The sequence below is a fragment of the Macrobrachium rosenbergii genome, chromosome 25 (assembly GCF_040412425.1).
Source record: "Macrobrachium rosenbergii isolate ZJJX-2024 chromosome 25, ASM4041242v1, whole genome shotgun sequence".
Classification (NCBI taxonomy): Eukaryota; Metazoa; Arthropoda; class Malacostraca; order Decapoda; family Palaemonidae; genus Macrobrachium; species Macrobrachium rosenbergii.
This window is the reverse complement of record NC_089765.1, coordinates 15168675-15195871: the sequence shown is the minus strand read 5'-3', so window position 1 is coordinate 15195871 and position 27197 is coordinate 15168675. Positions and strand designations below refer to the sequence as shown.

The 27197-nt window shown below is 37.2% G+C and overlaps 2 protein-coding genes across 3 annotated transcripts; one reads left to right on the top strand and one right to left on the bottom strand.

Annotated features, from left to right (window-relative positions):
• The first annotated feature begins 936 nt into the window (after positions 1-936).
• Positions 937-27197, top strand: BckdhA (Branched chain keto acid dehydrogenase E1 subunit alpha). 2 transcript variants are annotated; one of them, XM_067126949.1, is made up of 10 exons: positions 972-1016; positions 14375-14584; positions 16443-16607; positions 18048-18243; positions 19203-19364; positions 20026-20170; positions 20818-21021; positions 22451-22622; positions 23693-23787; positions 25410-27197. In XM_067126949.1, exons 2-10 carry the CDS (start codon positions 14483-14485, stop codon positions 25489-25491), a joined length of 1323 nt encoding a protein of 440 aa, XP_066983050.1. In that variant the 5' UTR covers positions 972-1016; positions 14375-14482; the 3' UTR covers positions 25492-27197. The 2 variants fall into 2 exon arrangements, with proteins under 2 accessions (XP_066983051.1, XP_066983050.1); XM_067126950.1 differs by lacking the exon at positions 14375-14584 and having other exon boundaries at positions 937-1016.
• LOC136852355 (zinc finger protein 91-like) lies at positions 3486-13145 on the bottom strand. The gene is made up of 2 exons (XM_067126936.1): positions 13004-13145; positions 3486-10376 (listed from the first exon to the last, which is right to left on the bottom strand). Exon 2 carries the CDS (start codon positions 10166-10168, stop codon positions 4745-4747), a length of 5424 nt encoding a protein of 1807 aa, XP_066983037.1. The 5' UTR covers positions 10169-10376; positions 13004-13145; the 3' UTR covers positions 3486-4744.

The following is a 27197-nucleotide window of genomic DNA, read 5'->3' as shown; positions in this document are numbered from 1 at the left end:
GTCATGTCGCTAAGACTAACGATCACTCGTTCAGTCCACCTTAAAAGATACGTTTCACAATGACTCATTCTGGGGTTTACACCTGTTGAGGACCCACCTTTCATCTTCATATCTTATGAGTAGCCAGTCGAACTCATCCTCCACTGACAATTTAATTTAATTACTGCTGATTTTCCATTACTTATTCGTGATTTATTACCAGTGAAACGCAGCTAATTTTACGTGATGAATAAACGTCTCATGAGTGGAATTTTCCGTAGGCTGCTCAAAATATGTCGTACTCATTTTGGTAATTTATTACTCAGTCAAAGGTTGTCACTAATAACATGGTAACTTCAACAGTGAATAGAAAAAATGAAATGAAGGTGTTTTAGATTTTTGTGATCGAATTTAACAAGCTGTGTTGCAATGAAATAAAATAAGTTTGGGATACTTACTTAAACTGGCAATATTAAGTGTACTTTTTTTGCCCTTGTGGGATATAGGCCTAATTGTAAATGAACATTAAAATGACAGATTTGATAAGGCTCGGTGGGGGACAGACTTATTTGAGTCACTTGTTACGTGCCTTTAGTACGTATGAAGTTGTAAATATATTAATATTTTTATTTAGTACCTCTGTCTGAATCCTGGCCTGAGAAATGAATAATAGCAATTTTCAGAAACTAAACGAAAGGTCCTTTCCTAGATAAGCGATGCCCTTACATCTTGACAAAAATAATTTTTTAAATACGGCAGTTGATATGTAAATGCAAAATCTAGCTGGAAAATATATATATTTTTTAAATCGCACATTTAATTCAATAAATACTCACACTCTTAACGATAGCAATAATGGAATTAGGTTTTGGGAAGTATAGGTAGGAATTAAAAAGGAGCCGTGTCAAAGGTAAATCTCTTCTGTTACTACTACTGCTGCTCCTGGGTCACGGACACATTTTATGAATTGGTTATTCTAAGGACATAATACGAGTGAGTGCGATGACCTCCTGCAGCCGAAACTCCCAGGCGGTACTGTGAGTAGTACTTTACTTTCACTTTTAACTTTTATTATATTGCACCAAGACAAAAAAAAAATTAGGAAATCTCCATATTCTAAAATATATGAAGTTTTTTCGGTAATTTTTCGGAAGACTCCAGCCAGCCATTTACAAAGGTGCCAGCTAGCCATTTTTGCATGAAAAACCATTTTGGATTTTTCGTGCAAAAATGGCCAGGAAATAAGGTAGTAAAAGAACCTAAAAATACCAACCTAACGTAAACTAGGGGTGTTTACTGGTTACAATTTTGCCCTATTAGTTATGGAGGGGTTGGGGGGGCGGCTGGTATTGTCTTACCTTACAAGTCCTTATTTTTCTCTGCTATTAGGCATTTGCGAAGGTTATGTATTGAGAAGAAGTTTTTTACGAACAAAACAGTGTGAATTCAGCTGAAATTTAGGTTAGGTTATTTGAAGGGTTGTCAAAAATTCACGTATCATACTCGTAATATGACAGACTGAAAGTGCTGTACACAATATCAGGTAATTTTTCGGAAGACTCCAGCCAGCCATTTCGAAAGGCGCCAGCTAGCCATATTTGCATGATAACCCATTTTGGGTTTTTCATGCAAAAATGTCTAGGAAATGATAGGGCACTAAAAGAACTTAAAAATACCAACCTATCGTAACCCAGGAGTGTGTACTGGTTACATTTTTGCCGTATTAGCTATGGAAGGGGTAGGGGGACAGGTATTGTCTTACCTTATAAATCCTAATTTGATTAATTATTCTTCTCTCTTATTAAGCGTTTGCGAAGGTTATGTATTAAGGAGAAATTTTTTGTTTTGATGTGTTTTACCCAAGAAAAATATAAATTATAAAGTGGGAGGTGGCTGGAGTCTTCCAAAAAATAACCCAATATCACACTCCAAATGGAACCTAATTATATAGCAGTAACGCTATCAGTAATGGTAGGTTAGGTTACGAAAGTGTGAAGATATGATAAATTATATATTTGGCCTAAAGTCGTATGAGATGCATAGTTACTGTAGGCACAAAGTCTGAAAAAAAAACTGTCTCTGGCACTGACCAAATAAACTGTGCAAGGAAAATATCTGTGGAAAAAACAAGGAACAAATTATGTCATTTACCCACCCCCCCTCCCAAAATTAACAGGAAGCAAAAAAGAAATTCAGAGTATATAGACAAGAACCCACCATATATTCCTTTATAAGCAAATAATGTTTATAATTCACACATAAAAACTATGATAAAAAACATTAAATGAAAAGAAAATATATATAAATTCAGATTGGCATAAAAAGTGATCTGACCTTAAACAAAACTTTAGGCTAACAGTAACAAAAATAAGATCACAGTAGGTACATAGATAATTCAGAAATTAATAAGACTAGCCTAATGAGCTCTGTGCCATTGAAAGCTATTGAACAGTGTTGAAAGCATTTACAAAATCCCTGAAGAAAATTTCAAGTAGCCTATTATTTCAAATACGTGTATAAGCTGACATTTCATTGCTAATTTTATGAGTTTAAAACACTGCTTTACCTAGAGAAAAGAGGAAAATAATAAACAAGGAATCTCTGGAAAAAGTGGCCGATGCACCAATAGGCTAATGGTAAATTATGGGTTTTTGGGGTGAAACAAGTCACATCTGTATAGACACTGAGTTTCACAGGAACATTATAAGGTGGTAATGTACCCTACTAACTGTAATCTGCCTCCAAGAAGAGTGAATATTATTATTATTGTTCTGACTGAACAGCTGATTCTTGTGAGTTTTTAATTTTATTATATTTTAGTAAGTTGTCATCATGTTAGCCTTACTTTCTAAGGCATCTTATATGTTGTCCCAGGAATTACAGACCATAGCAAAAAGTGCCTCTGTATGTAGTTGTGATATCTATACTGTACCATTATTTCTATATTTTAAATGCTCATGAACAGTATGAATAATCTGTAACAAATTGTATTCTCTTCATTGATACACTGATACATGATCAAAATATCTAATGCAATTGCAACTTCACCTGGTTTGCCAGCTCCATTTTGTCTTGTCTTGACTCCATCAGAACTTATATTTCTGTGACATCATCAACTCGTTTGATCATCCTCCTACCTGTGCACAAAATATTGACTCCTAAATTTGCAGCCTCTCCACCAACTCCTTACCTTACCTTCTCCTGCCATTGTGCCAGCATTTATGTGCATTTTAACTGAGGTTCCTCTTTTGAAGTTTTTATTTTCTCATGGATTCTCCACACCCCTGGACAATTTAAAGGTTGCTGGATATTAGAGCCATTTTGTTTGGGGAGATAGAGTGGTCTTGGTGTAGTCTTTTCGACCCTCTGCATTTTTTGCGGGCTAGTGACTTTCTGTTGCAATCGATAATTGATTTATTGTTTTATAATACACCAGGGTGAGTTGGCAATTGCTCTCCAAAAGTATATACATTAAACAGCTTTCAAAAAAGGAAAAGAACAACAAATTTCCTTTTGAACATAAAGTATCTTCAACAAATATACAGTACAATATTTACAACAGTCCTTAACAGTATGGATTTCTGTGTTTCACACTTAACTATACATTTGGCAAGTTCTTTTATTGGAGTAACAAAATTTACAGTATCTTATACACAGCAATTTATGAAACATTGCTTATTTTTACAGTCTATACATACAATATCACAGTGGGACATCCCATTTCTGGAATTCGGTACCTTTCATGACTGAAGTGATCGTACAACTAAACAGACTTTACAATATTCTTAAGATTATTTGTTTCATCTCATTTGCATCATCCATATATATATACCCACATTTGTGGTCTTTGAACATCCCATTTTCCATTCTTTTGTCTGGCAGACAGGATGTTGGCAGTAGTACAACGCCCACATCACTTGACCCACAGGTAGCCATTAATTACCTAAACTAATTTTGACTGGTCTACAGTCCTTTGAACAGCAATGTCCAGAGTTCCCCTGATTGTTTCCTGACTGCAGGATCACCATTATCCAGCATCATTCTAACCATCATTCACAATCACAATCATATTTCTTTCCAGCCTTTTTCACTATATTCTTTGAATGAGGCTAGTGTGATTACTATACCTTATGGATTCTCCAGTAGAATTAGATGCTCATCCAGCAATTTCAAGAGGTTCCGACAGTCTCCAAAACCTCCTGATGGAGATCTTTCCCTAGTCCTAGTCATACCAAGCCTGTACAGGAGACATTGCAAGCAACCTCAATGCTGGTATTTCCATCTTCAAGATGGATCAGCAAGATTTGCGATCTCTGGGAGTTGAACGCAGTGCTGACGGGCACTAGTGGAGTTGTCAGTTGCACCCGACTTTGTCGTGAAATCTCCAACACAAGATCTTCTTTATTCCTTCCTTTACTTCTTTCGCAAGTCATGAAGAGCATCTTTCATGTCCTGTGAGGGCCAATTGGCATTATTTGTGGGTTCAGGCAACACCTGAATCATACCTCTCTCAAGCTCAGTTAGGCAAAAGACTATAGATAATGGGGACATTTGAAGATCACAGATGCAAACAAATATGAGTGATGGGTTCTAAGGAAAAACTAATGTTATAAAAATTCAAATTCTATATAATAAATATATTTTTAAGGCAATTCCAGAACAGTATTTACAAAGGATATTTTACAACGAGAACAGAAACGGTATTATTCATAGACAGGAACCAAAAGTTTCAGGGAATAAACTTGCAAGTGTTCATAAGCATGTCTCAACAAGAGGAAAGATTCTCCCCTTTGTGTTTCTTCAAGTGAGCTATTAAGTTCGTTTTATGTTTAAATGTTGATTTACATTTGCTGCACTTGAAACCTCTAGTCATGTTATCTGCGCGAGAGGTTCCCAATTTCCCATAGTCAAACATTGGTGGGTTTTCTAAATCAACAATCTGGTCAGCTTTGTCTTTTTGTTGTTTCTTAACTTTGCTTATATTACATATCACAGTTCCAACAGATTTCTGTGGGTCAGGCACCTCATGACTTTTCACAGAACTATCATGAGTTTCTGCGCTATTTGCTACATTTTTTTCTTTCTCGTTCTGTCCCATAACCCTCGGCTTACCGGAAGTCTTATTTTTTCCGGTCAGTTTTGAGGTCGCAGGAACTGGCATCGAAGATTTTGAATTTTGACCTTTGCACCACATTGAAACGTGGTGTTTCAGTTTTGACGAACGAGTGAATGCTTTTCCGCAGTCGTCGCAAATATAAGTGGATTCCTTTTCTTCCCCAGTTAGACCTGCAGTACTGGTAGCTGAAGTGACAGGGTTCCTCTGACATGACGTATTTTCACAATTATCTGAGAGGTCCAAAGCACCAAGAAAGTTCACTTTGGCTGGAGAACCACCATCTTGCTTCAGCTGTCCTCCTGCTGCTCCTTCAAATGCCTCACCTTTGCTTGCAACTGAATGCTCACAATTGATGTGCGACTTCAATAAGGACGACTCCCCAAAGGACAGATTGCAAACAGCACACAAAAACTTTGATTTACCGTCACTTCTGGAGTCTAGTGTTTCCAATGCACTAGGGTTATGGCTGTCTAAATTTTTTCCTTCTTGGACACTTTCCATTTTCACGCTTTTCTTATTTAATGTAAGGTGCTCTTTTTGTTGGTAACTGTATCTCCTATTTTTAAATTCCCTGAGAACTTTTCCTTCTTCTTTAAAACCTTTTTTGTCAGTTACACTCGTCCTAATTTTAATCACTTTAGAAACTGATTTTGCGTGGCTTCGAGCCCCTCCATCATTACGAGAAATGAACTTAGTTTCATCGTCAGCATCGTCTTCACTAACATCCTCATTACCACTTACATGTTTCATGTTATAATGAAAATTATATGCAGATTTCCTCCTGAAATTTGCACCACAAAGTTTGCACACAATGCCCAAGTCAGATTTTTCTCCAGTATTCTCACAATGCTCCTTGGAGGAGTTCTTCAAAGCCCTGTCAGTTTTGTCACTCTCAACTGATGCAAATTCTCCTTCTTCTGTTTTTTGTGTTCCTTTCCTCCTGACTTTCCTGGACAAGACAATTTCTCCATCACTTTCATCTTCGTACGGTATAGCGTCACTGTCGTCAGAAAGTTCACTATCACTAAACAAGACGGAAGTATCTTTGTCATTTTCACGTGGAGGAACTTTTGCAGAAGACAGTCTTTTGGATGTTCCGTTTTCATTCTCAACAACATCAGCCTGGTCAATACTTTGCAACTCAAAACGGACACTTTTAACATTTTCTTTCCCTTCTGCTTTTCTTAGTGTTTTCTTCTTACAATAAAGGACTCCCTTCCCACTACAAGACTCTTTATGCTTTCTCAGTCTCACTAACTGCATGTATGAGGTCCCACACAGACTACACACAAAAGGCCTTTTACCTGTGTGGCAAACAAGATGGGACTTTAAGTGAGACTTCTGTCTAAACGCCACTTTGCAGTACTTGCACTTGAACGGTTTCTCACCAGTATGACACCTCTTGTGGCTCTTCATGTAACTCGAATTATATTCCTTTCCACACACATCACACTTTTCTGATTTTGGTGGCAAGGGGACCGCTTCTTCTTTCAGCTTCGTGGACCTTGTGCGAATAAACAAACAGCCAGTCTTCCCCAAGTTTTTCTTCCTCGCAGAAAAGCTTTTCACCTTTTCGATGTCCCCCTTCCCGTCGTGAATGACATTGATGTGCCGTTTCACAGCTCCTCTCTGCGTGAAATGGGCTCCGCATGTTGTGCAACCAAAACTCTTCATCCCCGTATGCTTGTGCATGTGTTCTTTAAGGTGGGTAATCTGCTTAAAGGCTTTAGGACACACGTTACATTTGTATGGCTTCTCACCTGTGTGGAACCTCATGTGACAATGAAGATTAGAAGACTGATAGAATACTTTGGGACATAATGTACACTTCCAGACTTTCTTACCTTCAGAATTTATGTAATCAAATTTCAACCTGGGCTTCTTATTGGGAGGAGCTTTCAATTCTAGCAGGCTCTCTTCAGTTAAGTAATCACTAGGGGTAGGATGTTTCAAGTCCCCAGACTTCTCCAAATACTCATTGACTTTTGTCAAGTCAAAGGAATCTGAATCGACTGCTGTTATTGGTTCGTCCTTTATTCCTTTGTTGACGTGAACCACTTTCATGCTGGTGAATTCGTCATTGCTGAACACTGAATTGCCCATGATTTTACTCTCTACTTGGCCATCCAAAGTCTCTGTTAACTGAATAACTGGCGTTTTCTGGTTCTCCTCCATTTCATCGTCAAACTTTGTTACCCTCTCTCCTTCAGAACCGCCAACATGGCCTCCATGCAAAATGTTTTTCACTGAAGGGTTGACAACTATAAAATCCTGCTCTTTCCCTATTTTAACATTAATGTACATACCAGGGGTGTTGTCGGTTTCCACTTTAACATGATGCACTATCATACTGTGACTTTGCAAGGCAGATATGTTGCCAAATGAGCATCCGCACACTTCGCATATCAGTTTGTTATCTGAATGCTGCAATTTGTGCTTGTTGAATGTAGCTTTATTACTGTATACTATTCCACACACATCACACTGGAATTCAGCAGATCGTTTATCAGTCTTCATAAGGCTTGTGTCGGCTAATGTCCGATGTTGCTCCATATGCTCTCTCTTGAAGCACTCGTCTAAAAATGTCTTTTTACAAATGGGACAGTAGAAATTTCTTATCTTGCATTCCCTGACTGTTTTTTTCTTGGGTTTTCTGCCCTCTATATGTTGAGTCTTCTTGTGAGAGTTTAGTCGAGACGACTGGGTAAATGCTGCGCCGCAGAGATTGCAAACATACGGCTTCTCCCCAGTGTGGATCCTCACGTGAGACCGTAGGTGAGCAATCTGCTTAAAACCCACCCCACAAACATCACAGTAATACGGTCTCTCGCCCGAGTGAGTGCGCATGTGGGAAATGAGGTTAGATGAACTCTTGCAAATCTTTCCACACTGTTTACATTCGCGGATTTGCTTGGATTTTTCTTTTCTCTCTTTCAGCCTTCGAGGAAGCTTTCTTTTCTCTTCATGAGAAGTACCTCTTTTTCGCCTTCTTGGAGAGGCACCTGGAATTAGTTCAGGCGCAACGCTGTCACTGTCATTACCAGTCGTTCTCACACTTTTCCCCTCTGGATTGAGTGGAATTACTTTCACACCTTCAGAATTTGTCGAGTGAAAAATGGAAACTGGATCCTTTTGACCCTCTTCTATCACATATGTAACTTCACTGACCGGATCCACGTCTTCATCCCAAAGAAGAAGACCGGTGCTTTCCGAATGAATGTCTTCCTGTATTATTCTTCCCCCAAAACCCCCTTCCTTGACAGCAAGTGGTTCATCATCAACGGAAGTGGATGCAAATATTTCAATGTCTAAATTACCTTCATCTGAAGAATCCTCATTGGAGTGTTCAGCTTCATCTAGTTCTAACTCATATTCATTTTCCTTACTCTTTGACCCATCACTAGGGAATTTATGAATGACTTTTGTTGACTCTGACATTTCATTCCTGGCAACTTTTGGGAGTTGCTCTGCCAGCTTCAGTGAAGGTGGCCTGTTTTTAAGAGGTACGATGGTTTCAGTTTTGGGGGACGTAAGGATAATATCCCGGTTACTCAAAATAGCAGGTAAAACAATAATAAGATCATTACCATCCTCATCCTTTGTCTCCACAACAGTTCCAAATTCTAAAGCTTGTCGAACATGGTCTGGATGAGCTATGTTTCCCACTGATGATGCAACATTCTCTGAAGGTTTCTGAAAGTTTTCTAAGGAGACTGCACTTTTGGTTGGGCATCCAGAACCAACTGTATTCTTTACAACTTTACTTAAAGCTGAGTTATGCAAATCTGTATTCATTCTGATTTCCCCTTCAGATTCTAAAGTTGAAAATAAATTTCTGTTGGTGGACTTACCTTCGACACATTTTTCCCTTTTAAACAACGTTGTAGCAGTCACAACAGAATCAACTGCGCAAAGACTGTTTGGCTGTGTGGTCTGCGCTTTATGGTTACCAGTTTGTGAATTTTCCTTTCCAGGTGCTACTTTTTCATTTTCCTCATCAAAACTTTCACTCTCTATTTTGGGTCTGAATTTGTAATTATGGTTGGATGTTCCACGCTGTAACGGCACATTACCACCAACTGGAAGGTGAATTTTCTTGTGTAATGTCAAACTGGCCAACCGTGAAAACTCTTTCCCACATTCATCACACGGAAATGGGCCAATATTAATGTGGACACCTTTGTGTTTCTGCAATGTTGATTTCTCACGAAAACTCACTTCACATATCTCACATTTGTAAGGCCTCTCTCCTGTATGAATCATCCGATGAGTCTTGAGAGTTCTAAAAGTTGAGAAAGTTTGCCCACAAGTTTCACACTGATAGGGCTTTTCCCCGGTATGCGTTCTCATGTGGTTTGTAAGATGCTGATTTTCAAAAAACGAACGCTGGCAAAGATGACAGGAATAAGGCCGTATACCAGAGTGTTTCTTCTCGTGTAACTTCAAAGACGACTTCTGTACAAAGGTAGCACCGCATTCATCGCATTCAAATTCTCGCTCCCCTGAGTGTGACCGCAAGTGATCTTTCAAATGAGCTTTTTGTCTAAAGGATTTTTCACAAAGATGGCAATTAAAAGGGCGTTCGCCTGAATGAGTCAACATATGCTTCTTGATGTTTCCAATGCGAGAAGCCTGATAATCACAATGCGGGCATTTATGAAGTTTTGATATGCCAGATATGCCACTACTATTCCCTTCAGAATGTCTCAAACTGTGACGTTCTAGGTGACCTTTCTTTTTATACTCTTTCCCACACACTGTGCAAATATGAGCTTTTTTATCAGCCTCCGCAGCTGAAAGATTTTCACTAAGGCCATCTTCCTGTTTTATGACTCCAATTTTACCCCCAGTTGCATTTCCTTCATCCTCTGATGTACTGAATGAATCGGATTCACTACCAAAACTCAAATCATCTATGTCCTCCTCGGGGAAAAGGTACCATGGTTGTTCTCGATTCTGACTGTCAGTGCCTTTACTGCTTAAAACCAAAACCTCCTTTCGGCTGGAACCAATTTCTGACACCTTGACATCCTTTGCAGGAACTGCACTGGTCTTGCTATTTATCTTAGACATTGTTCTATGTACATGAGGCTACGGTGATATGAAATTTGCAGAGACTGTCAAGACAATAAATTTTACAGAAGTCCACCACATCAGTATCTTTACCACACTTCCAATCTCTTCATATCCAATTATTATGTTGCAGAAGTGCAATCTGTGGTGATTTCTTCAACGCCAACAACTTTTCTACCATACACAGTCTTGATGGAAGAGAAAACATCTGGAAAAAGCAGATAAAAAAAAGCAGTTTTAGTGAATGCAAATTCATAATAACACAAAACTTCTCAAAAGCTGACAAGTTATTTTTAAAAAGTTGACAAGTTTTCAAGTTTTGTTTCATAGATACATACCACTGCTTTAGTTAAACCTCTTAATCCAGTTCAGATATGTTAAATCTGGTGCATAATAAAAGCAATGCTATAGTAAGTTGGGGCCCTTCGCAACACCTCAGTCGTGAAGGACTCAGGAGGCAGAGCCCTAGGTTAGGTTGCTATGTCTTCGTGCTTTTATATTTTATTTTCGAGTGTTACCAATTAGACTACTGTACTGTACACATGAACCCTGTAGCATACTGTACGCTATTTCTCCTACCTCTTATACAGTGTTGTAGGCTAAGTTCTAATTTTTCTACCATTCCTGTAGGCCCAGTTCACTCATTCTTGGTTTTCCCCTCTTGAGATTCCCACTGTGATCCCCCCATTGGCTCTGCTAGGCCTGAGTTCAAGTCTCTTCAACCAGCCAATGAAGAATTAGAGGAATTTGTCTCTGGTGATAGAAATTCATTTCTCATCATAATGTAGTTCGGATTCCACAATAAGCTGTAGGTCCCATTGCTAGGTAACCAATTGGTTCTTAGCCACGTAAAGTAAGTCTAATCCTTCGGGCCAGCCCTAGGAGAGCTGTTAATCAGCTCAGTGGTCTGGTTAAACTAAGGTATACTTAACTCTTCCCCCCATTGACTAATTGTTAAATGGCTTACAAAGGGTGGGAAAAGCACCAAAATTGACCTAATATGCCTCAAAAATAGACTGAAACAATCATGACTGAAGCCTATATGTAATCAGTCACAACCTATGCAGGTGTCACAATACTAGGCCTGTTCCCTGTTACTTCAGTGCAAATTGTATGCTACAGTTTTCAAAGAATTTTATGAATTTCATCCTGTTTTGGAGGTGCAGTTCATCAACAGTCTTCAATATGTGCATGTTCAATCAAAATTACTTGTATTACCAAAATACAGTAGACGAGGACTACCTCATTCTTAGTTTTGCCTTTAATCATCAGTAGTGAAGAAAAGAGAGAAGCTTAAACAAATGATTTACCCTAGGCTAACCATGGTAAGCTTTCATGTTTCCAAATGTTTGTGTAATAAAGCAGACGAAATTTAAAACCTTTTTGTAAGATAACTTGCATATATAACTACCCTTGGTAAAACTGGAAATGAACTGCACATGCTAATTCCAATGGTCGCAGGCCTGCTTAAAAATAGATATTTCAACAGGGTTGCATCCTAACCTAACCCAACCTATCCTAGGGTGCCATGCCCTGACCTGGTGGGAGGGGCTTTGCCCTGCATGGAATCCCCCAATGCAACATCATGCGCAGAGGAACAACATTTGTGTTACTATCTGCGATATTACCTGACCGGTAAATCTAAGCGACAGCTCCTTGGAAATTTACTTTTCCTATACTTTTAGTGTGGCTGATGAAGAAGGTGGTGTTTATTGTCGGTCAATTATTATTAACCTCATATCTACCCAACATGGTTGGGGACCCTTTGGGAACGCAGGGTTTTGGGTGGTGGGGAAAGAAACCTTGGGAGAAAGACCGGACTGCCATGTTGTTGTTATGGAATGGTTCTGCACATGAATGCTATCGCGTAGGCGCAGTTTGTATGGGGGCTTTTGGTAAAAAGTGGAGTTTCCTTCACTGGGGCTCCACCCCCAGGTAAGTAACACAGCCTGCTAGGTTAGGTTAGGTTAGGGTACGTTAAGTTAGTATACAGTATATCCTCTTATAATAGGTTTCCTTAACCAATCCCTTCTTAAACATCTGGCTCCCTAATGACTTGCGCATGCAAGGAACCATTCCATAACAACAATAAGTTCGATCTTTCTCTCATCATTTCTTTCCCCACCCAAAACGCTGCGTTCCCAAAGGGTCCCCAACCATGTTTGATGGAGATATAAGGTTAATAATAACTGACCAACAATAAACACCACCTCCTTCATCAGCAACACTAAAAGTATAAGAAAAATCAATTGGTAAGAACTAAGCATTAGTTCTGTGTGAGTGTTTCCTTTAAAATTGACTTTTCCAATAGTATTTTGGTTGTTTATTATGAATTTACCATAATTGTTTGTCAGTCGACTGTAATTAACCTCAGAACTGATTATGTTTTTGTATGCGGGGCATCCTGGAATGCTATCGCGCATGTTCAGTGTTATAAGGAAACTTTTGGTAAAAAGTGGTTTCCTATAAGGGGGGGGGGGGCAGAGCAACACTAAAAGTATAGGAAAAATCAACTTCCAAGATAATTATCTTAGATTTACCGTTCTATCACCTAACCTTCAATCATGGCCTCTTCTGTCAACATTTTAACCCGTTTCGGTTTGTCAGGTTTTTAATCAGCCCACAAAAAACGGGTTATATGCTCCCAACAAATGCGTCATTTTTAACAAAACTAGGCCATGCTTGACCGCGATTACACAGCAGTCCTGATCGAACCCTAGACTAGCCTAAGGTGGCCTAACCTATCGTAGTCTCTAAGGACCACTTCCGAAATCTATGCTCGCTCTTATCTATAGGCTGCACTCGTCCACTCGGACTGCCCAATTCGTAAGTTACCTCGTCATTAATGTATAAATCTTGATAAGATCAGGTGGCAAGATGACGGAAAATGATTTGCCTGGGTCTGTTTACTTCGTCGCTGAAGAACAACAACAACAGATCATCGCTTCCTGTCTGCCTCTTCTTCTTCTTCCACTTCGTGGCAAATGTCACTTGGAAGAGCGATCGCCGTTCTTTCTCTTATTTTTCGACCCATTTTAGCTTTTGTGTTACTCTTTTCATACTGTTAGATACATCCTTCAAAGGCTGTCGTAATTTATAGTCTGTTTGTAGCATTTCTTTGGGATATATGCTTTAAAAGGACCTTCTTCATCATCATCATCATCATCTACGTTTATGTCTTTTGGTCTCATTATTTCGGCCCGCCTGGAAGGCCATAGGTTTTTTGTCAGTTTCAGGTGATAGTTTTTCTCTTTAATACTGTTCTTTTACGTCGTAATTGATTTTGAATACATATATCTTTAGTTTTTTTCTTAAACGTCCGTAGTGTTTAGAATGATGTTCTTTTACGTCGCAACTGATTTTTAATGTGTATCGTATAGTTTTTACCAGAGAGAAGGTTTTTGGTTAAAGGTCTTAAAGTTTCCTATCTTTTTTATTAGTTCTTGGAACATCTGATTGAATGGTCTGCTTGTAGTTTATTATTATTATTATTATTATTATTATTATTATTATTAATTTGTCCATGATAGGCGAAGTCAGGAGAGGGGGGGGGGGCAAATCGGGCAATGCCTCTCTCACTGACAATAAGCGATTATATTTTTGCTCTTGAATCATTGAAACTAGTTTATTTTTGTGAAGAACGTGCATGATAATGCACTCAGATGCATATTTTTGCATTGAGAAACTTGCCGTCGTCGAAATTGAAGCACATTTCTACATATATACTCATTTCTTTGTATCCCAAAGGCTACTTCATTAAAAATTGCTTTTATGAGCAATTTTCTTGAATTTAAAATTAGTCAGGAGATAAATAGCACGCTTACAGTGTCAAAATAAAAATGTGCAAAGTAAAATAAAAGTAATTTTACATCCGTTTGAAACATAGGCATTACACAAAAACTTATTGTTGTATACAGTAAATATCATCAGATCCTGATGAGAGTCTGATTATCTCATTTTCTAGCTTAGATCGAGATTACCTAGCCTCAAATCCAGCGTTATTTACAAGAGACATGAATTTAATTCTTGTCATCTTGGCATGGGTACGAATTTCATTTTCTAAATCACCGCATTCATATGAATTTCATTTCCATTGTCACTGCAAGCAGTATGTAGAGTAATATGTGGAATAACTGTATTAGTTGAATTTCTTGTACAGCGTACACCGTATACCAAAATAGCGAATAAAATCCCTACGCTGTTCAGGTATGCCCTTATATTTGGGGATATCTCCTTACCGTTGGCAACCCTGCTCGGGGAAACTGGGACACTCCGGGGAAATCGACGAAGAAGAAGAAGAGCAGAAAGGCAAAGATGGCTACAGTGGTGAGACGGTGCTTATCCTGCAGCTCCATTAAGAGGACACTTTTATGCATCAACAGAAGAACAAATCCATTCCGCACCACCACAGTCAGGGTAAATGTTTTAAATGTCGTGGCGGTTATGCAACGTGGCGTTGTCAGTCGTGCATGGTCGCCGTAGGTTATTACCAGAAGGTTTCACCTTTGATCTGGTTTCATTAAGATATTTTACTTGTAATTTCCACATAAAGGTCGTTATGTCTCTCGGTAGATTACAAATTTAATATATTGAATGTTTTTTATACGTGGAAGGTTTCTTGTCCAAGGTTATGCCGGTTGAAAGGTCCTTGAGATTTTTTTTTTTTTACCTTTTTTTTTTAATTTAGACTCGAATGCGAATGGAGACCAAATGTACCTCATTACGGAAACCATTAACCAACCTTCAGTCTACCTCAGGTTACTTTGATTAATACCAAACGTAAATGGCACAGGCTATGAGGGTAGATTAATGCTTATGTAACGTCGTAATTTTAATATCATTGGTGACCCCCGTGGGAAACCGTGGAATTTTGTGTGGTTAATGCAGAACTATTGAAATTTAACCCATGGTGTTCGTCCTATCTGACCTAGGATACTTTAAATCGTAAATTTAATGTAGGGACGCATCCTAAGCTTGTCTTCCTTGACCTAACCTAACCTTGGGTTCAGGGCCTTGTGGATTATTATTATTGTTATTATTATTATTATTATTATTATTATTATTATTATTATTATTATTATTGTTATTATTATTATTGCTGCTTCAGCTGCGTTTATTTTGTAGAAGACTTTTTCTATTTTCCTTATTGCGGACTTCTCTTCATTGGAGGTGCGCGCTAACAGCTCGCCTGTATGTGTCATTTCATGGAAAAAGCCTTCTGCAAAATAAATGCAGCTGAAGCAGCAATAATATTCGATAAAACCTGTTTAAAAGAGGGTCTGCTGCCAAATTATGTTATTATCGTTATTCTTATTATTATTATTATAGTTTAACCAGACCGCTGAACTGACTGTCAGCTCACATAGGGCTGGCCCAAAGGATTTGAATGAAATGCCAGGTCTAGGCCAGAGGCTAAGCATTGGGACCAAATAGGTCATTCAGCATGGTGAGCTGTAACTACCCCCCCCCCCCCCAACCCACCCTAACCTGACTAAGGTTACTGTATATGTCTCCTCCCCAATCATGACCCTCAGTTCAGGCTCCCAACTGTAGATGTGATGGTGTTTGTTATTTATTTAAGTATTCTCTTATTCCATATTCTTAACAGAATACCTGATAAAACTGGAGACTAACTACTATAGCTTGGTTCCCACCGATTTCTGACCAGAATATTTTATGCCTTTTGTTTATGATTTTATTTATTTTTATGTCTTTTGTTCATGTTAATGATATTTACTGTCTTTTGTTTATGCTTTTACATTCATCCCCAAGGGGCTGGTACTAAACGGGTCACCCATTTTGCATGTAAACTAATAGTTACTGAACCAGAGGGTCGCGGTAGTAGAGTGCAGTTTTACCGAATACCTCATGATGAAATAGCTTATGGCAGGTAATGGGCTAAGGTATAATATTTTTTAAGAAACCAACTTCTAAGAAAACCTTGTGTACCTAAACTAGCTCTTATATAATATGAATAATGTAATTTCATTTTCCAGTCATGAAAGGATTGCAAAATTACAAATATTTGAAGTTTAAATTCTTGACTGTTCTCTACCCAAGACCTGGTAGCATTTATGTCAAAATGGAGAGAAAGTTAATATTGTTTGGCAAGTTGGGATTTAGTTTGCTGTACAGTCATAATAGGTTATATTAAGTAGGAATATTTGAACAATCTTCTTTGGTAAAAATTTGTTACTCTACAATTTCAGGAATTTTATCCCCCACAAATCAGCATATCTTGGTTTGTTTTATAATAAATGATTGTGTCTTTCAGGCATTAAGCTCAGATCTTGGTGAGGAAAGGCCAAATTTCCCAGGTTCACGTTCAAAATGGACAGAGACACTCGAATTCGTCCAGCCAGATTTGTACGACGGCATCCCAGTCTATCGTGTCATGAACCGCAAGGGTGAAGTCATTGATCCATCCTACGACCCAAAGGTAACTTTAGTTATACATTAATTATCTTATGGGGATATTTTTCATTGTACTGTACATGTTTACAAGAGTTTGCCTTTTTTATGCAGAGTACTTTAACAGATGCAGAATGGGATGTGCAGTTGTTCAACATCTGTCTTGTTATGTCGTAAGTGACTTATAGAACCTCAGAAAGTCCACCCTGTGTTTCATTCTGAAAAGATAGCTACTCATTTTCAACCGTCCATTTCAGTTCTTATCCATGTAGGTCTGGGTCTTCCAACTGTTATGATGCCCAAAGCTGATACTCATTAATCTCCCATCAGTTATGGGAAGGACATTCCCAAGCCATCTCCATCATACTTTCATCAATATCCTTCCTACTGTACATGTGCACCTTCCATAATATACCCTGTATCATTTCTCACTAACTTGCCATCTGACTCCTAATACTCTTTTTTAAACTATTCATAAAGCCATACAATCTTTTAGTCATAGCTTCATTGTCGTGACATGTTCTCTTGTCTGTATAGCAGTGTATAATTGTATTTTCTTATGAAATAATGTATATTATTTTGGTACTTTCTACTGGGAGAATGAATAATTTGATCTTATCTGTTGTTTGGACTTTAATGCATTATGAGTCATTGGGTTCATTCCATATTTACTGCATTTGAATAACATATTGCCCTTTTTTATCAGTGGGGCATAATAGAGTTTCAGGTGTCATATGTGATATTTATATCAATGCAACATCTTGTCATGACTAGGATGTGCCCTATTACGGTAGTGTCCAATTAGTGCATTGTGTGTTCTTAAATTGTGGTAGGATTAGAATGTTCTTATCAGGGAGCTTATGATAATAACTAATACTTATCAAACTCAGCCTCTTATACACACAAACGAGATGAGTTCCCTTTATCTTTCCTAGAATGCAGCACTCTTACGAATACCAAATACTGTCTCAAGGCTTTATCAGCCCCCAAGCTGTTTAGGAAGTTACAGGAGTCAGGAATATCTTATCAGTTTTTGGCATTTGACATACGTGAACTGTATAGGGCATGGCAGAGATTACAATAACTCTACATAGGAAATTGATCATTTCCTACATAAAATGTACAATCCTGAGGCTTCATATGCATAAATAAAATGTCTGACTGTCCTTACACTTGCCCCTGTAACTGAAGGAAAAAGTGAGGCCAGATTGCTGTCTCAGGATAGTCCTATATAAAAAATAAGGTTTGTATATCTATGAAGAAAATGTATTTTTGGAAACTTAGTTTTCAAGGTTTGTAAGTCGTCCTGTCATACACTCTCAGAAATAAAATTAATGCTGGTACGTGCCATTCAACGTGTAATGGGTTTGAGCCAAAGTGCACCTGGTTGGCAGGTATACCTGCTCATTTATCTTAGCATCGAAGGGTTGGTGGTCAATAAGTTGAAGTTTTTATTCCTTTTTTCAAGCTTGGTGAAGAAAAGTGCGTTAAGATGTACCAACGCATGACGCTACTGAACACCATGGATCGTATTATGTATGAATCTCAGAGGCAAGGTCGTATCTCGTTCTACATGACAAACTATGGAGAGGAAGGTACACACATTGGCTCAGCTGCAGCTTTGGACGAAGAGGATCTGGTGTATGGTCAATATCGTGAGGCTGGTGAGTATTGTAGGATTTTTCATTTAAGTAAACTTTGGAATTTGGGTATTTATGTAGTGTAGCTTTCTGTTTTGACTCAAATAAGATAATAATCCTGCAAAATACTTAGGAAACTTATATATATCAAATATCGTAGTGCAATAAATGTGAGTACAGTAGTACCACACTACAGAGCAGTTGGAGAGTATGAGCTTCCGAGATGTGTTTCACAATATGACATCAAAGTAAAACAAAATCAAAAAAATTCAGGGGGAAAATTAACAAAATCTTTATTTCCCTTTTTCTTCTGTTGTCTAATAGTCATTGATTATGATGTTGTTTATGAAAGGACTAACCCTACCGACATTAAACGGGCATCATCATGACTGATTCCTTCTGGTGTTGACGAAAGCTAAGGATTTTTTTGTGCCTGACACTGCCTTTAGGGTTTGCTTTTCTTAAATGTTTTGCAGAATGTTTTCTTGTTTTTCATATGCTGTACTTAAAATGTTTCATGTTGATTTTAACTACTTTATGTGTGCCTCAGTCTTGGAAGCTCCAAAATCACATACCCTGATTGTAATTCGAAAGCCACAAGATGTGGATTTTAGCCAACAATTTTGCCATCACTGGTTTCATTTAAGTTGATGTCCATTTGTAACTAGATCTTTTTGGAGAGTGGTTTTTATTACCAATTCAGTTTACCCTTTTCCTTTCCCTCCGTATGGTTATTTTTGCATTTTTGGATAAGTTATGTGGCACATCTTGAAAGGTTCATTTATATTTACCTCAATCGTCACAAAATAACAGGCTCATATTTTCTTAAATAAAACACCTTAAGAATGTCCTTCAACTCAGACAAAACACAGAGCATGCTTAAGAAATCTTAACCAGATAGCAGGAAAAAGCATTAGAATAACAAAAGCAAACATTGCATATAGTACTCATTACTGTATTATTTTCTATTTGTCTTGTAACAGGAGTGTTGATGTGGAGAGGATTTCCGTTGGATCGCTTCATGAATCAGTGCTATGGTAACGAAGGGGATCAGGGTAAAGGTCGACAAATGCCAGTACATTATGGTTCTATAGAGCACAATTTCGTCACAATCTCCTCTCCCCTGGCTACTCAGATGCCACAAGGTACTTACAGTAGAAAGCAGATTTTTTGGCTTTGCCTAAATCTCCTAAGGAGAGATTTAGTTTGCATCTATGACCCGTGCTGTAGTTTTCAGCACTTATTTAAGAACATTTCCTTTGGGCAAGCCATATGAGAGCCTCTTAAGTAGCATTATGCAGATGGTGGAATAATGCAAAATATAATTACTGTATATAATCTTTTGTCAAGTATTATTTACTTGAATATTTATGTTAACTACACAGAAAGGATGGTCTTTCTTGTAGTTTACTTTGAAAAAATCTGGTTTGCCAATATTATTTCATGTAGTTGTTATTTGGAGGTCATATGTCATTCATTTTTTTTTTAAAGTATGTAGGGCCATGCTACAAAAACTGGCATGATGGCTGTCATCTGGCTTAGTTACAAGAGCTTGAAAAGAGAGTCTTGTTAGTACTGTATATAGGAATAAAGGCTAAAAAGTCCTCTTCATCTTAGTAAATCGTTGAATCCTCTTTAATCTTCATCATCATCATCATAACAGGTTCCAGATATGCATTAAGATTGTGTATTCTGGACGTACTTGCTGTTTCAGTCACTAAACTATGCAGACTATTGGTTAGATGAAGTTCTGTTTGTATATTTGTCAAAACTTTTAGATCTAATTTTAAATTTGATGTTTACAAGCTGTGGGAACTGCATATGCCTTCAAGAGAGCGCAAAATGGGTTGTGCGTCATTTGTTACTTTGGAGAAGGGACCTCGAGTGAAGGTGATGCACATGCAGCTTTCAATTTTTCTGCAACACTGGAATGCCCCATAATATTTTTCTGGTAAGGGAGCAGTATTGGGTTTTCATCAGGTTTAAGCCTAAATTTCTAAAATATGGAAGAATCTGTTGATAATCAAAGTATTCCTAATTTAGAAGTGTACCTTGCGAACTGGTAGCAATTCAGTATTTTATAAGATTCCTTTGTCTTTTTGAGAAAATTTAGTATCATATGGTTGTGTGTGTTCATTTTAGAGATGTATGATTAGTGTGCTTAAGGATAGTGAATAGATATGCCAGGTTGATATTTATAAGTGTCCATGCATGTCAAGAGTATAAGATGGTGAGTAAGAAATGAAAAAGTTTGCTGTTAAGCATTTCAGGAACAGAGCAGTTTATTTTCACCTATCTGTACATAGCACTGTGTTCACATTGTTGTAGTTATTGTAAAGTAATATATAGAGATGATTTAGAATGTATACTGTATACAGGAGTATGTGCATAGGTTATGATAATAATAATAGATGAAATACATACAAATGCCTCATATATTAGCCACGGTATGTGGGATTTTAGTATTTTTTATTTTAACATATCATAGTGGTATATTTTGTAAGAAATAGCACTAATAGGTTAAGTGTCCTCTCAACTGGAAATTCACAAAAGTACAAAATATGTGCAAAATTAATTCTCTTGATGTTATGGTTGCAGCCGAAACAATGGATATGCAATCTCCACACCTACAAGTGAACAGTACCGAGGAGATGGAGTTGCTTGCCGTGGCCCTGCGTATGGAATTGCTACTATACGAGTTGATGGAAATGATGTCTTTGCCGTCTACAATGCCACGAAAGCTGCGCGCCACATTGTTACAACTGAAAATCGTCCAGTTCTTATTGAAGCTATGACTTACAGGTAATTTTCTGCACATCAGCTCAGGTTTTCCAAACCTGATTGGCCATTGGACAATTCAAAAGGGAAAGAGCTTTTGTAGCTCCACAAATTCCTTATGACTTTATGCTTTATGATTAGTATTTGTAAAGTCTTTATGTTACAGTCAAACGTCAAATATTTGGGGACAGTGTATGATTATCTTTATGTTACAGTCAAACGTCAAATATTTGGGGACAGTGTATGATTATTTCAAGTTGGAGGATTGGCTGTATTCATATTCTTAGTGCATTTTTTATGGGATTGGTTTGATGCTTTGAAAGTTATTAGTAGGTTGCATGTAAAATGAGGTATCAAATTCATTTTTCGCTAGTTACATGGATTTACGTCCAAGACTTGAACAGTTCATCTGTCGAGATACCATAACCCAAGGCATAATGTATCTCTGAACTGGCCAGTAATGGTATTATGCAAAACCTCAGCTGGTAGTCTCCAGAGTGAGGCTGTCATATAAATGAAGAAGTTCCTACAGTGGATGATTTTGAATCCGTTTAGACCAGTATTTCATCTTTTTTTTTACAGTTTGATTACTATTTAAAGTGAACAGATGTCTTTACTCAACATTATTTGTGCTTAAGATCATCTAAAATGGTCAGACATCTTAATAGACTCTCTTCTAGTAAGTACAGTCTTAGCCATTCTAGCCTTCTTTGGTAACCCAAGGTGTCTGATTGATGTCCTTAGTTTGGGTGCCCTCTGCTGTATCGCTTATAATCTTTTCGCCAACAATAGACTGTCCCTTTGATGACAACACTGTTTTTCTCACTTAGCCAGTCTTCTGTCCAGTCTCCTATTTCATCTGTCATAAGAGATGCTTAAACTTCGTACTTTTGCCATTATTCTTTTTTTATAACACGTTATGAAGTGCCTTATGTGAGTCCTTCACTCTTGAGAGATAGAAGACAAACAACCACCTGTGCATCTAAGAAGGCTACTACCCTAGTGCTGGTGGGGGCCACACCAGCAGAAACCTTCCAGTCTCCCCAGTCAACACACTTAAGGAGGTCCCAGGGTCTTAGAATGCACCAAGCTCACTTTCCTTCACAACCAGCCAAGGAGAATTCAGCTTGCTCAGTCTAACGTTAACCTTAAACTTACTCCTCCAATATATGTCTTTTAATTACTATTATTGAAAATGCCTTTTTTCTAAGCTCATTGTTAGTTTCTGTCAGTGATTACAGCTTAAAAGGATAAGCAGTGATTGATTGAGTTGGATTCCCACCACCAGCAACCAAGGTACTCTTTCTTTTGAGTGGATATCTCTCTTGGGAATCAAGTCATGCCCCAAACTTTGTATGTATGAAACATAGAAATTATTGGGAAGTATATTTATGCATTATTATGTTCTGGTAGATTACTTATCTCTAATAGAAATACATGTACATACTTCTAGGATTGGCCATCACAGCACTTCTGATGACAGTTCAGCGTACCGCTCAGTTGACGAAGTCAGACACTGGGATTCTACCCAGCACCCCATTGCCCGTCTCCGTGCTTATATGGTTCATCATGGTTGGTGGGATGAAGGAAAGGAGAAACAGTGGAAGGATGACTGCAAACGTCAGGTATCAGTTTTTTCTTCAGTCTTGTATTTGATAAAGTCGATTTTTATAATGTTTCGTGCTTATTTTTGTGTTTCTTGTATGCAGTACAGCATTTAATAACCACTTTTTAGCCTTTAACCTATGCAAAAATGTATTTTTGGTCTTATATTCAGCTGTTCATTTAGTAGGAAAATGTTTTAGAATATTTCTGGCGAAAATAGATTATTGAAATCGAGCTAATCCAGTTTTGATGACATGGTTGAGCTATAAGACAATATGCATGACTTTATGGTATGCATGAAAAAGAATGTTTTCTATGTACACAATTTTGCCATTGTATTGTAATACTGTATAGACGTTATCAGTTACAATACAGCAATAATACAGTATTGTATAAAAAGATAATAGATAATATTTTGCATTCATGCTTCACAAATGCCTTCACGTGCTTTTATGGTATGAATCATACGATAAAAACGGGATTCACTTATTTTATTTACTTTTCTATATTAGTGGTACAGTAGTTTATTGCTTCACAAAAACAATTTTTGATGTTTCATGGTTTATTAATTGTATAAAAGGACACATTAATTTCATGAAAGCAACCAGGTATCTCATGGGAAGCATTTACCTACTCCCTGAATAATCCTTTCCAGTGGCTCCCCATTTCTAGGGAAAGCATTACATTGTTGACTATTATTACAGTACACATTTTATATTACTTTTGACATAGTGAACAGCAAATAACAGTTCTTGGACACAAATTCCCAAAACAGGATTTTGTCAGAATCTTCAACTTTTTAGTTGATATTGTTGCACGTTATTTAATTAATTAAGTGAGGTGCACAGGAATTACCTTTATGAGAGCAAATATTGCAGGCCAACTTTATAAAAGCTAAGAATTTTGACATTTTATAACAAACCTCATGGCAGTGAACTGTTCAGACTGAACGCGTTTAAGTTCTTGATGTTTCGTGATGCAGTGGTAAAATAGTCTTCAGTTACACGTTATTTTTCATATTTCACAGGACTGTATTCATGAAGAAATTATTTGTGCTTCATAAATTTCAATGTATTTTTTTTCGTATCAGGTGATGCAGGCATTTGCTCGAGCAGAAAGAAGATTAAAGCCTTCTTGGAAAGCAATGTTCACTGACGTCTATGATGAGTTGCCAGATAATTTGAGGTATGATATAAATGTATTCACTTTTGTGCTGTTCACTAAAGGTGTGTTTGACATTGAATATTGTGTTCATGATAATGTGCAGTACTATAGCTGTAGTTATATATTCTTTGACATTTCCTAAAAATAATGGTAACTTAAATGAATTTTCATTCTTGGCAAATTCTAGTGACAAAAACATTTCTTCCTTGACAAGAGTGTGATAAGCGCTTAGTTTGAAATTTGCCACAACCGTGGCAGTTAGATTTGTGCTTTTGTTTTCCTAACAAACATTATAGACTGCTGATTTCATTTTCCTAACAGAGGGCATAACCTGCCTAGCTGGCTTTAAACATGTTAACAAGGCTTAAATTGAACTACTGATTAGCCTAGCATAACCTTAATATGCTTAGAACACTTACATTAGTCTACATCCTAGCCTAACAGTGCCTAGCTTAACTATAAGCATGCCTAGAACATGCACATCTGGCCAATTTGGTCTAGCCTAGCCTAACTTTAAACATGCATAGAATTCTTACTGTACAATTGTCTTGTATCCTGTCCTAGACTAGCCTAGCGGAACTGTATACATGCCCAAAACACTTATGTTGGCCTACATCCTATTGTAGCCTACCCTAACGTAACAGTAACGTGCAGAGAGGACGTCATTGGCCTACATCTTATCCTAGTCTACCCCAACTTTGAACATGCCCAGAACACTTACATTGGTCTGCATCCTATCCTGGCGTAGCCTAGCACACAACCTAACGTAACCTCCATGTGTATGATAGTGTATAGTGGCCTACTTTCTAGCCTAACCTAGCCTAGCCAAATGTAAACATGCATAGAACACTTGCATCGGTAAAATTAGCAGCTAGTGATAAGGATAATGGAGATACTACATCATCAGGGTCTTCTGAAGAGTCTCAAGAAGAGATGGTAGAAGGCACCGTGAAATTGCAAGTTTTTTTTACGAAGATATTGCGTTTTGACTGAACTGTTGTCTCGTCATTATAATTTACATCATAACAGGCAGTTGCATCCTGAGCCTGCCTGCTATTCTCCTAAAATCTACTTCCATTTTCTCAAGTGATTGTAACCCCTGGGTGAAACAAGCAAGTGCCTCGTCCAGTCACTTTGCTGTGAATTTTTTTTTGGCTAGGGCATAACTTGTTCTTCCTCTGAATGACCTGCTATATATTTCTCTAACTCCATTGCGATGAGCTCCTCCTTAGAATGGTTTTCAGCCTCAGTGCCAACAAGGGTATGAATGTCATCTGCATTCTCCATTCTGAAAAAAAATTAAAGTAAAAGAAATATGTGACCGCTATTAAGCCTAGGTCATCTACATATAGCAGATCACTGGGGCATCCTGCAGTGGTCACGCTAAATTATTTGATTATAACGAAAATGGCAATACCTGTTGTCCATTTCAGTGGAAAATAGTTTGTTAATTAAGTTATAACTATTTGAGTTGTATTCCGCCTTTTCAATGAAGCCAACAATCAGTGTTTTCTGATATTGTTTTTAGCTTATTTTTACCCTAATAAACCAGTCTGTAATATATTTTTATAATTGCACTTCCTTTAAAGATAAATAAGCTAAAGTTGAAACAACTTTCTTTATAAATATCTTTTTTCTTTCAGAGAGCAGTGTGAATACATGGAATCTCACGTTCAAGAATATGAAGACCATTATCCTGTTAAAAATTTTGCCAAAGAAGGATAAAATTTGTCGAACTAGAGTCTTATATTTTTTCCTGAAAGGAACTGTAGGGACTTGTAGACAGATTGTAGCTTTGTTAAACATAGCATAATTTGTACAATCTATTGTTTAGTTGTTAAATGGGAGTGCAGTAGGACAACTCTTTTGCAGGGATCATTAATTTAGAATTGAGAATAGTTTTGAATATTGTATATCTTTTGGTTTAGTAGTCGCAGTGTTTTCTTGAATGTGTAGAAAAGGGTACTCATTATTATTGCAAGGTATGTGATGTGTTGGCTATGAAATTTTGAAATAATGGTATGAAAGCTCTTCCACTTTATAATCCAAATCAGTTAATGAGGATGCGTTGCTAAAAATTTAATTTTTTGAGTATTTTTATCCAGGAGAGACACGTGATGTTGATGTGGAAACAAAATTTTGTGTATGTATGTTCTAGCTTTTGATTTATCAACTTACTGAAGATTCATTGACTAAACTATCAATGTTATTATTAAAGCAGAACTGTTGGGAGTGCCGTAATAAGTTTCAGTAGGATATTCCACAGGAAAATTTTGGGAGTTTGTGGTCCATTCTGAAAATTAAATAGTTTCTGATTTGTGTACTATGCCAAGCATAGCTTTAACAGAGTTATAAAATATAGGTTATTAATTGAGTTATTCTTTGCATATATTTTGTTACATAGTAATCTCCTTTTTTTTTTTTCACTTTTCTTAACCACACACTTACCTGCTTTAATTGTAGTTGGGCTTTCTAATCCATTACATGTGTTCAAAGTATGATTACTCATGTCTTTTTTGGGAAAAAATTATTTTTATAATTATTTAGAATTAAAATTAATCACTTGGGAGCCAAGTGTGACCTAATGTATTTATCAGTCTCGCATGGGGCCGTTTATTAAAATCGCATAGACAAGCAAAAGTAATGATGTGAGGACTCGTGCTTTGTATTGGTTATGTCGGGTATAGAACTTATTTTCTTATCGTTTGTGCGAGTTGAATGTGTTTTAAGTATTTGTGATAGCCACAATGACTTCTTAACTTCTTGATTTCCTCATGATTTTTGGATACACCCAGTACTACAGGTCTTGAACTCGTATGCAAAAACAAATGAAGAAACTGCCACCAGTGGTAGGATTCGAAACCGTACAATGTGTGTGAAATCACCCTTAATGGTTTGAATAATCTCATTCTCTCATGTCATATGTGCATTGAAATCATACAATAGCCATTTTGTGCTCAAAGGTTAGTGACAGATATATCCAAAGTGTGAGGAAATCAAAGCTAATAGGTCATTGTGGCTATTGAAAACATATACAGTATTTGGTGGAAAAATGTAATGAGTAGAAATATATATAAAGAGAGTGAGGAAATCAAAAAGTTAACAGGTCGTTGTCGTTATTGAAAACATACACGGTATTTGGTAAAAAAACGAGATTAGTAGAATCTATATATATGTTTTAAGTACTTTCATTGTGATTATTGGGATTTAACGTATGCTTCTGTTGTAGTGATTCAGGAATTTGAAGATGTATATTTTTTACGTTTATTTGTGATTTTGTTGTGATATACTGTACAATAGTGTTCTTAGATATTTATCTTTCAGGGGTAGTAGATGTCTAAGTTGATACTGGCACTCACGTGTTGTATACTTTTTATTTTCCTAGATTTTCATGAATGTCGTTAAGAGTCTTCAGTAGAAGTTATGTAAAA

What these genes read in the sequence shown, in the direction of transcription:
- BckdhA (XM_067126949.1), top strand. Translation starts at nt 14,483, where the DNA reads ATGGCTACAGTGGTGAGACGGTGCTTATCCTGCAGCTCCATTAAGAGG. An exon ending in ATCCATCCTACGACCCAAAG is followed by an intron (nt 16,608 to 18,047) that starts GTAACTTTAGTT and finishes CCTTTTTTCAAG; the next exon opens with CTTGGTGAAGAAAAGTGCGT. An exon ending in TGCCCCATAATATTTTTCTG is followed by an intron (nt 20,171 to 20,817) that starts GTAAGGGAGCAG and finishes TTATGGTTGCAG; the next exon opens with CCGAAACAATGGATATGCAA.
- LOC136852355 (XM_067126936.1), bottom strand. Translation starts at nt 10,168, where the DNA reads ATGTCTAAGATAAATAGCAAGACCAGTGCAGTTCCTGCAAAGGATGTC.